Genomic DNA, 11,588 nt, shown 5'->3' with positions numbered 1-11,588 from the left:
TCAGCCCCTCTGCAGCGACGGCTTTGAAAAGAGACAAGAAACCTGCAAAAACATTCAACATCAGTGGTAAAATAAATTAGAGATGCTGCATATTAAGCTAAACAAATACATTAATGCAACATGAAGGGGTGAGATTTCAATCAGAGATCTGGAACATGCAGGCTCTACTCATGTTAAATGTGACCTGCCAAGAGAAAATCATGAGGCAGGGGATGGCTTTTCTTAGTGTACAAAAGTCAGAAAAGGTTTCTAAAAGACAAAGTAAATTTTAGCAAAATGGTTCAGTTATGTACCACTGGCCTTAAATAAAAGCCATTGTAGCCATGACTACAACAAAACCAGCTGATAATTAAACTCATTTGGAAAGAATTAAACTACAAAGCCTGATGGAACTCGAGTTATGAATTAGATTTAAGTAAGGACAGTCCTAAGAGGCAGGATGAGCTAAGGCGCTGGAGCTGCAAATTTCTTCTGTGACATGAAGCAAGTCCCAGTCTCTAATCTAGTTCTCACCTGGCCAGTGAGATGGGAATATCTGGTCTTTACTGACAACTTTTTGTGGGAGACACTAACATTCTCAAACACATACTTAGGCAAGACCAAAAAAGCTTTGACAAATAAAATAGTTAGCTCTGTCACTTACCTTTCCCAACTGAGAACTGGGTGTTAGGCCATGCCACACAAGTACATACACTCTGTACATCATCATGTACACATCCATCCTTCTATTTCCAAGCTTATTCAAACATGAAATAAGCACCCAAACAGAGCATTTTGAATGGCTGACTCAATGCAAATTCAAGTTGGGAAGCAATGAAAACTGCTCTCAGAAGAATCACTTCTGGGCAGACGGCAAGGATCAGCCACATGATAATTATCTGAGGCTGTTCTGTGAATGGAGTTTTTATACAGAAGCATCAGCTAGAGCCAGGACAGATCAGTGATTACTCTCATGGAGACAAAGCTCTAGCTAGTTGTGAGTAATTCAAAGATTTATGAGAAGTGCTGCAGTTTTATTTCTCATTAAACTGCCTTCATGTGCTTCTAAATGTACAGACACCTCAACTAAGGAAAATCACACAGTTGATACATCAGTTTATATTTAAAATACTTAAGGTAGTTACCAGCCTACTGTAACACCAGGAGAATATTCTTTCCCAGTAACAGAACCATGGCCAGGTGAGTTAAAATGACACTAATGTTTTAAAATCCCTTCTACTTGAGTATCTTTTATTTCACCTTTCAGTTGGATTAGACTGAAACAAAGTATAACAGAAGCAAATTAAGCCTTTGAAAACCTGATTATTATTGTTTCATAAAGCAAACAGTGGTAACAGCTTTGGAAAAATAAAGTAGATGCTGTATGTTTAGCATGAAACACTTGCCTGGTGTTTGCTGAGCTTTAATGACGGGTGGGTGACAGCGCAGACATCTAGAAAATACAGTACCAGGTTTTTGCACACATAAGAAAACTTGGGGGGTGAAATCTGAGAAGAGGAAAGGTAAGTAACCTGAATGTGCACCCATTAACAGTAAATCAAGTTTCACCTTCTCTGTGGAACAATTTACTTAAGTGGTCTCAGGAAGGATCAGTGCAATAAGAAGATAAACTGGCTATATAAATGTCAATCTTTATTCAATGTCCCAGTGCAGTACATGACTTGTGTGCTCCAAATCAATAGAAAAACACCCAGAAGTGAACAAAAAAAAAAAAAAGAGAGAAGACTGCAGAAGAAAGATCTCAGGGGTTAGGACGTCACTTTTGGAAGGGGTATTTTTTCCATGTCATGGATGCCATCTTTGTCAATGAACCGGGCAGTGAAAGAAGCCAGGTTGAGGATGAAGCGTTTCTGAAGCTGTTTAACAAAAGACAAAAAGACAAAAGATGAGATTCATTCAAAACTTAAAAGAGGAGAGCACAGTTTCAGGGATATGCTGTTGCACATCAACATTTCCATTCTGCTTCTAGTGGCCTGAAATATTAGGAACTAGTGTGTTCTTCACTGCTCAGGAATCAATTAGCCCGAGTTTGTTTTCTGTGGTAAGACTAAGCCTAGGCTGGAGATGGAAAATACACAATCCTGTTAACAAGGAAGATATTTAAGCAAGATGACCAGAATGGGCTACAATTTAGGGCACGAAGTGTATGTATCAAAGGTACTTCATACAGAATCTCTTTAGAGTACTTCTTCCTTATGTTTCCCCAGAGTTTTCTTCCTAGTTACATTCAATTCAATCTCTTAAAAACAACAATAAAGAATATTTTCTTAGAATAAAAGCCTTTGAGTCTGAAAGGTTATGTTTGCACTAAAACTGATCATGAACTTTAAGGTCAAATCTTTGCCTCAGTTAGGTACCACTTCACAAGCTGGAAGAGAAGCACACTCAGAAGTACATACTAAAATGCAATACAAATCACAAAAGGATGCTTGAATTATGTTCAGAAGAAACATGAAAAACCAGTTAAAACTGTATCAATATTATGCTAAGCATGGAAGAAGCAGAAGTAAAGAAATGCAATTAAGCTTCAAGTTTACATTCTGAAGGATGTGAACCATGCTAAGACAATGCAAGTGCCCACAAATCCTCAGTAGCTCTTCCACATCTGGTCAGTGTGCGTTTATTACCCCTTCTGGCAAAGGCAGCCAAAAAATGCAACAAGAGGAAGAGGAAAGTATCAGCAAATGAATGCAAACAAACATTCCTTTCTCAAGATCACAAGGGTCTAAGTTTGGCAACTCACCTCCTCTAGACATTTCTTTAGGAGCTCCACAGCTTCCTCACGTGTCATACCTGGAAGAGAAAACATCCACAGATTGATTTCATTAGAGGCCATCTCCCCCAACAGCAACTTTATTAAATTTAAAGAACTGTTCAGCTGAGCACCAAACCCTCTCCTTCCCAGCTCACAGAAAACACTTTCCAGATGTACTGAGGATGCCCTGCACCGAAGCGCTCACACTGCAACAAGCCATTGAGAATCGATTTGTTACACTGAATGGGAAGCATGACGGAATTCTGCCTCCCATGGCCAGGGACCAGGCTCCGGAGAACTCCGGACGTCTCTCCCTCCTCCAGTTTATTACAGTTTCAAATCAGCTCCATCTGTCCACAGCCGGCTGCAAGTCAGGGACAGTAGGTAGACTGGGTTTAATGCTGCCTTCCCTGCTGGGTATTAGCTTTAATAATGGGAAAGGCACGTGTGTGATGCCCCTGCTATTCTCACACATTAGGATGAAATCCAGTGCTCTATAGGGATGACGAGCCATGACAACGTATTGTGGCTCACTATTTTTCTCTTTTCACAAGGAATGGTGGAAATGGAGAAGTTGAATTTTCCAGGGACATGACTAGAAAACAACTAAGCCCAGTGGATCTCTCAAAACTTGTATCTAGAGTTTGTTCCAGATCTGCATCCACTGTTCAGGCAGAAGCCCCGTTAGAATAAAATTGTCAGTTTACAGCTACACTTCTTGCAGGAGAGATGAAAGGATTACTAAGCCAACAACTCTGCTATGAGATTAAACTCAGCTTTGCACACAGGAGTAAAGTAGTTTTGTAGCTAAAGCCAAAAGATGTCAGATTAACAATATTCCAAGCTTTGTACACTTTCTCATCTGTAAAGTGGGGACGGGGTTTATCCCTTGGCAGTGCAAGAACTGGATTAGGATTCTAAAATTAAGACTTTAGACAGGTACAGACATGTACAAGAATTATGATCAACACCTACCACCTGCATAAAACTAAACCAAACCAAGCAATCTTCATCACCACCACTTCAGAGTTCTGAAGATAATCTTGCTAAGAGTATCTTCTCACTTGTACGTTTTTAACCTATCACACAAAAAGCCAATCCAAGATATGGAGCAATGGGATCTGGGACTGCCCTCTGAAGACTGGTACTCTGGGAAAACGTGCATGTCATAGCCAACAGACAAGCAAGTAGAAGATAAAGTTATCAAAATGTTATTAAAGACAGACTAGTAGCAGTTAATGGTCCAGGAAAGGTCTAGTCATGTTTTACAATGAACTGAAACTTCCTTCACTTACAGTCCGTTATGCCTCAAACAGGAAAACACTTTAAGGAGTTGCCTAGTTTCATGTTACCATTTCAGCAAAACCAGAAGGCAATCTTTAAAGCTACATTTATTCTAACAAAAAGCCAAGTTCAAATCTGTAGCAGCACAGCAACTGCACTCAGCAAACACCAATCTTTCAGTTTAAGCCTTTAATTTGTTAGTTGGTGATAGATTATTATTCTTCTCTGTACACTCTTCTCTGTACACCCCCTACCTGGCTTGTAATAGCGGTCAAGGATGCTGAGGGTAAGGAATGCACCATATCCATGTGCTGCAAAAGGTGCTTTAGCCAGAGCCGCCAGGTAATCCATGTAGTAAAGGGCAGGGCCTTCGTGGTCGTCATAGCCAGCCAGGAGAAGGTTGACATGGTAAGGGGTCTACAAACAGAAACCACATTTGCATTAAAGCAGCTACTCCCAAAGCTTCCAATCGTAATCCCCTGCCACCTACAGAACAGCAACATAGTTGATTTCACAGTTCTTTGCCATAAAATGCTACTAGTAACTACACCAATACTGTCTGCAGGAGATTATGGTCTCAATCAAAACCGATTGGGTCTTTTGGTAAGACGGGACGCAGAGGCAAATAAAAACATGAAACTCTGGTTCTCCTGAAAACGAGCATGTTTAGGGGGTTTTTTTAAGAGCTTTCATTGCACATTCAAACTTAAGAAAACTTTAATTATGTTTTCACACCAGATTCTTTCATCTCAGCATAAAACTCATGGAGTTTTACTGTCAACATGTGAGCACAATGTGAACATTTTGCAGTTTCTAAGAACTCCTTTGTTAATTTAGCATGCTCTTTTCTCAGTCACGCTACTGTTAACCAGAGCCATTTTAGCATATATGAAAACTTACATACAGTGCAAACAGTTACACGCAGTGTTACACTGTCTTGTTAACTGGCAGTTAGATTTTTATTGCAGGTACCAAGTTTAATCTTTAATATCAAGCTAATTTGACCACGCGAATGAAGAAGATCTAAGGAATCGGTTTGTTTCTGTTCAAACCTGACTACTAAGATACTGCAACATCCCATTTGCAGTAGCTTTTTTGTTTGGTTGGAAACAGTTTTCTTAAACGAGAAATTTAGCTGCTGCCTTCTCTGATTCTTGTTTATGACTTCAAGAAGAGACTGTCAAATATGATTAGGAAATATCAACATTTTATCCATGTCACCACATTAATGTAGCCATGCCTTTTTACCCTGGTGTACTTGCAAGTTTAGCAAATCCTTAGCCATTTCCTTCATGGTTTAGGTTTAGTGTATTCCACCAGAATGAATAACGCAGATGTCCCTGTACATCTTCTTCCAAGATGTGTACTTTGTAAGATCATGAAATGTGCCTGCACTGTGTTATTTTTACACTTAGGCTCAAAGAAGATTTTGGAATTGTATATATATTTTTGAAAACAGCTTTTATATACTTCCAGTATTTTCCTATCTACAAAATGTTTCTTATTAAATTAATCATACTAACAGGATATTTCTTAAAATGCTGGAAAGCCTAGATCAACAAAGCAACAAGAAAAAAAAACGATGCAACCAACAATAGATTAAAACACACAAACACAATTTCCCCCTAAAGCCAAAACATTAACTTTATAATTGGAAGAAGTTCATTTTGCTACCAAGAACACTGAATTTGTACTCAAAAAATAAATAAATAAATAATAAAAAAAAAAAAAAATCACAGGATACTGTATTTTTACTTTGACCAGATAGTAACAAAGAATAAAGCAGGCTACAGTTATATGTCAAACATATCACTGTAAATTGTGTGATTTAATCTTCAAAGCATTCAGGAATATTTGGAAGCAAGTTACCATGCAGCTGTATTCCTTTAATTAGTCTCTATTTCATCATTTATTTATTCAGAAACATCACACAAGTTGATATTTAAGAGCCATGACACAAGATCACTCAACTTATTGTGTGACTTTGAATTACCAACACTGGCATATGCGAGATACTCAACCATAAATAAATGGTGTTATACAGACTTAGACAAATCTGTAAGCTGTTTTTCAGTTGCAAGATCTCTTGCTAATGGTCTATCAGACTACCTCAAACTCAGATGCAAATAATGTGTCTCCCATGCCTTCCTATTATTCAAGAAAGGCAGGATTTAAACATAAGGAAACATCCATGATGTATTTACTAGTTCCATTATTATAAATGAAATTTGCAGACAGCTTCTCTTAGTGTTTAGTGGCACTAACATCTCCATGCTGGGACTGGTATTCCTTGTCCCTTTGTCCATTCTAAAGGCAGCCTTGGCTTTTGCAACTACATCCATGCCAAGTGTTCTAAACTCTTTAGAAGACTGCTGTGATTCAATGGCTACCAAATGAGCAGATGAACAACACTCCAGGATGGATCAGATCTTTTTTCCCCTCCAAACTTACCTTCCTATTAGAGGCAATATTTCACATCCCAAGTAGCTTTGCACTTTACGCTGTTTGATTTAAAATAACTACAGCAATTAAGAGATGTGTGAAATTCCTCAGAATTTCCAGCAGAAGAGAACAGTTGTGATAAATACTCTAAAGCAACCAGAGCAGCAGCAGGAGGCTGGGCGGTGACAAGCAGCGGCGTGACATCTGGCGGAAGCCAAAGTCACAGCAAGGGGGGAAAGGTGGGCGCAGGGAAGCATCCTGCCAAGCGTGGACAGAGAAAGGAACTGGCAGTCTTCCCCTGGACTCAGGCCAGACCCTGTCACCTATAATTAAACAGAGCATCACAAAGAGAAACTAAACTTCACTGAGTTTGAAGAGCCAAGGCGGGTATTTTTCCTATTCCCTACCTCCATCTAATGTAAGTAGTATGTTACATGTACTAACCCCAGCACTCAAATCAGCAAGTGAATCAGGTGAGGTACTGGAGCAGGTATAATGGAAGAGGAGCTACAGCACCACTCACCTATGTGAAAGACAGTTGGGTACAAAGCAGTTTCTAAGTCTGACTCAGCTGCAACACATAAATGGAAATCAAAGATTCTTTCCAGATCCTACTCTGGAGCATAAACCCCATGCTTGAAAAAATGAAATGTCATGGAAAGCCACACGTTGACTATTCAGTAAAAGAAAAAAGCACACTAATGCAATGACCTTAAGTTACAAGCCCAGTGTCTTTACACTTAACACTTCTACCAAAAGAACAACTTCAAGTCACTGCCTTACAAGGCAGCCACCCCCAAGGTACCAGAAACTTGGCTTAGATGAGCCACAAGGTTCATAAATGAAATCAAACTAGGTAACAGAGAGAGAGGAACCCAGATGGTGATTAACAGTGCAAAACAAGCTCTGTTTTGGGCTGGGCCACAACAACAGTATCATGTCTAAAAAAGTGCTGTTTCAGTGTTAGCCACCTTCCTTCACATTCCTTCCAGCCTTTCATAACAAACAGCTTCTCACAGTGAGCAGCAATACAGCAACAAACCACCTTTTCCCTCAACAAACTTTTTACTTCTAAACTATTTTCTCACTCCTAACAGGAGGCAGTGGCATGTTTTACCTTTTCATTTTTTATTTTTATCACCCACATAATTAGCAGCCTCCAGGAATCCTATATGCAATTTAAATAGATACAGAGAGCTGGTGTTAATCCTTCTGGTATTCCACAAATGTAACAAAATTCACAGGGAAAAAAAAAAATCTGATGGCAAGGTTTGTATCATCAAATTCTAAATCCCACAAACAAATCATTAAGTGCTATGTTTAAAGAAAAGGAGTTCTCCCTACAGTATAGAGATCACTGTAGTGTGACAGTAGTGTCAGAGTGCTCCACTTGCTCCAGGGCATTGCCATCTGCAACACAACAACATTTTGTCTCCGGTAAATAAACACATCTGCCTTTGCCAGGGTCCTCCCACTGTGCTGCCCATCTGGAGCAGGTGAGCTGGAAGGCAGGCGTGGGCTCAGGAAGGAGGGGAGACACACAGAGGATGAGGCCTCAAGGGACATGGCGCAGAGGAAGACAACAGTGCCACATCTATGCCACATCCTACTGCCCAACTTCAACAAAAGCCCTGTTAAATTCCTCCTATTAGAGGTACTTTATATCATACGTAGGAAATAGCTGCCTGTGCTTAAGCAGGCAGGACACTCGGTGTCAGCATCACCTACATCACCTGTGCAGGTCAGATGCCCCTAGACAGCCACGAGCACCAGGCAGCCAACAGCCCTCTGGGCCAGGCACCAAGCAGCACTGGTCCTTCACATCAACCTCAAAACCCCCACCAAATTCCACAAAACACACGCAGACTTCCAAATCACATCTGAACAAAAGCTAAAGCAAGCAGCAACACTGCCAGCCATCACCTACATGCTTAATCCACAGAGTTGGCTGAAGTCACTTAAACCAGAAGAGTTTCATGTATGAGACTGAGGCAAGACCCTGCACCAAGTTGTACTGACTTGCTCTGACTTTAAAAACTTGCTACCTTCAGCTGTGACCCATGTGAGAAGTTAGAAGAACGATCTCTGGTTGTTCCCAAGGTTCCTGACGAAGGATCTGGGCTACACTCCACACACATATCATTCTCAACAATACAGCTCTTGTGTTAATCCTGGCCTTTATTTGCTACTGTACACGCAGAGTAGTTAGAACAGCAACATGTTTTATCCCACACCCTGTCCCTGGCAGAGCAGCTTCATTCTCAGCATCCCGTTTCTTCTTGGTTTCTTTCATAAAGCATGTTGAGAAGAATGTCAATGGAACGCTTCCTAACCTGGGACCTTTCAAAGTCTGTCTGCCCCTTCAGAACATCTTTACATACTTTGAACAAATTACCATGAGAAAAATCAATAATTGCAGTTTAGTAACCTGAAAACACAGCTCCAGCTTGGATTTGATATTTATGGAAAGCCTCATGTTGCTGTTTACAAAAGGGGCTTGTTTTGCTAAGTACATCAAACAGTTTGGCTCTATTAAATCATTTTCCAAGAAGATTAAACGGATTCAGAGCATTTGCATGAAAACCAACAACCTTATCTCAATGGTAAAGAGGCTGAATTCACGTCACCGTCTGCAGGGCTGGTGACAAAACACTTCTTAGGCCCAAGGCTGGAATTTTAAGACTAGAGTTGTATCAGTTAATGATAAGTAGTAAGTTTTGTAAATAAGCAAGTCAAATCATATTTTATAAAACATCCTTTTAAAGTGAATTCATCACTAAGACAGGAGCAGCCACCTTTTCCATCAGGCTCCATTACTTGAAAATGGGAATTTTCCCTTGTAAGCCTTTGCCAAAATCTTTCAGCTCTTACTCACTCGACTCCGAAGATAGTCAGCAAGGTTTCGCCGTGTAAAGTTTGCAGCTGCAGTAGGAGACAATTCATAACCTGGAAAAGAAATACGTGCATTTGATAACAGTACAAATCCATATTCATGTTTCACTTCCTGACTTCTTTATTTTGAAATAGCAAAGATAGTCTTTAGTAACAAAATCTTATGCCATTTGCCCAATTCCAGTTTATTCTGAAAGCTACAAGCTTAAAGAGGACCCTCAAAATCCAGGTAGTTCATATCTGTATAGACCATTAAAATACATAGCTTCAAAAGTTAAAATCCCATGGGCATGTAGCCTGAATTTTTCAGTCCAGGGTATCAAGAAAACCAGTAACAGGTGTCATGCAACAGACATGGTAAGAGAAATATTTTGCTAACAAACCTATTATCTTGTCATTTATATCATAAACTGGTCAACTGGGCTTTGGATAAACCTCTCTGTTTATACTATATAATCTAATTGCCATTTTTTCAGCCTGACTTCATTAACACCTTTGCTTGACACTAAAAAAGAGCTGAAATCCTTAAAGCTAGAGAAGCTTTGAGAAATATTCAGCTGTAAACTGCACCTATCATTAACTCTGCTTCCAAACCCTCAGCGAGTAACTGTTCTACTTCACTCACCATTTCTCATTTTGTAGAGCTGAACATTTTTCTGGATGTATTCTGCAAACTGTACAGTGTCTCCAGCCTCCCCAACACACAGGAGTAAGATCTTTTCACTCATCTTAAACATTTTGTCATGGTCTAGGCAAAGAAAAATAACATTAAGAGCCGCGGTTATGAGAAAGAATAAATTATTTTGCCAATATCAAAACACACCACGACTTCTTTCAGAAGCAAGAAAGTAAGACTCAGATACTTACATTATGACCTGGAGCACTAACAAAGAAAGTGCTCCTGAGCAAACCCTAGCACTCAGCTTCTCACAGTTGGTAGCACAGTACACAACAGTGTTAAACACATCACTGAGAGCAACAAAGCTGAAATGCACCAAGTGTTTCCTTCAGCAAGGGAGGCACTTCAGAAATCCATGCTCTTTCTTACACAGGAACAATGACTAAAGCTTCACAAAGAATACTGTGTTGAGGCAAAGTTTGCCATTATAGCTGGTGCTTCCTGGGCACCCACGTATCCTAGACAGAAGAACTCCTGTACTCAGTAGTGCGAAAGGAAGATCACTTCTGCGTGCTGATGGGAGCCTACAGAAGAGCACTAAAGCTCCACCTCTGCACTTGCTTTCAGCTTGCTAAATGCTGCTGAATAACCCCTGCTGCAAGGCAGGTATGAAGTGTCACAATCCTCTAATACCAGGCCAGGAGTTAGTAAACCAGCCAGCAGCTGCACAGAAGCTGCATGTCTTGAGAGTTCAGGGAAGGCCACTGCCACTGATCAGCCCTTGCAATCTATTTACAAATGTATTAGTAAATGCCAATATCTTAAACAAATGCCTGAAATTTGTGTGGGGCTTTCCGCCCCCCCAAAAGACACATAAATCCTATGCTTTAAATACATTTTCCTTAAAGTTTTTAAATAAATCTACTTGGAACCAACATTAACTTACAAAACATGGTTTGTAGTGATTATATTTGTATTGTGTACATGCCACCACCTTTCACAACCATCTTTCTAACACCATTCCAATGAGAAGTGTTGCTATAACATTTATGGGTTTATGAGAATGCAGTTCATCAATACTGCATCATCTAAAACGTGCTGATGGTTGTTTAGGGGTTTTCTTTAGAGCTTCTAAAGCACAGTATTTAGCTTAGAAAGCTCACTATACCTTGTAAACAAGCTCCAGTCTAGACTATTGCAACAGTAAGTAGAAATATACATTTTAGAGCATTGCAGAGGCTTGGTAATGCCCTAGATGTTTTACTATATAAAGAACTCAAATACTTATTATAGCTTCACTCACGTGCCTTGTGCTAAGAATTTCACTGATGCTTTTACTACTAACAAAGAGTTCTTTTTTAACACGAATTACATTTAGCAGTGAACTAAGCACAACCGAGCACTAAATCTCACCCTTCGCTATCCCTGCGCGGTTATTTTAACACATCTATATTGCGGTGTCTGGGTTGACAAGTCACCGCTTACCCAAACCGGGAAGTTAACGTGGCCACCCCACAGCTGTACGGGTTTAGGCTTGGAAACTACTCCAAGCAACCGGCCCCTTGAGAGTGGGCTCCCCCCGCGGCCAGCAGCCCC

At 40.1% G+C, this 11,588-nt stretch overlaps 1 protein-coding gene across 1 annotated transcript; it reads right to left on the bottom strand.

Annotated features, from left to right (window-relative positions):
• Positions 1-1,511: 1,511 nt before the first annotated feature.
• On the bottom strand, positions 1,512-10,146 carry PSMB2 (proteasome (prosome, macropain) subunit, beta type, 2; the record flags this gene model as incomplete). The annotated part of the gene is made up of 5 exons (XM_010022356.1): positions 1,512-1,856; positions 2,744-2,793; positions 4,294-4,456; positions 9,357-9,427; positions 9,999-10,146. Coding segments are annotated over 5 exons (540 nt in total), but the record flags the coding sequence as incomplete, so codon positions are not given.
• Between the last annotated feature and the right edge of the window lie 1,442 nt (positions 10,147-11,588).

Source organism: Nestor notabilis, unplaced genomic scaffold (genome assembly GCF_000696875.1).
Source record: "Nestor notabilis isolate BGI_N333 unplaced genomic scaffold, ASM69687v1 scaffold17839, whole genome shotgun sequence".
Taxonomy (NCBI): domain Eukaryota; kingdom Metazoa; phylum Chordata; class Aves; order Psittaciformes; family Psittacidae; genus Nestor; species Nestor notabilis.
Note: the sequence above shows the minus strand (reverse complement) of the source record. Positions and strands in the feature narration are given on the sequence as shown.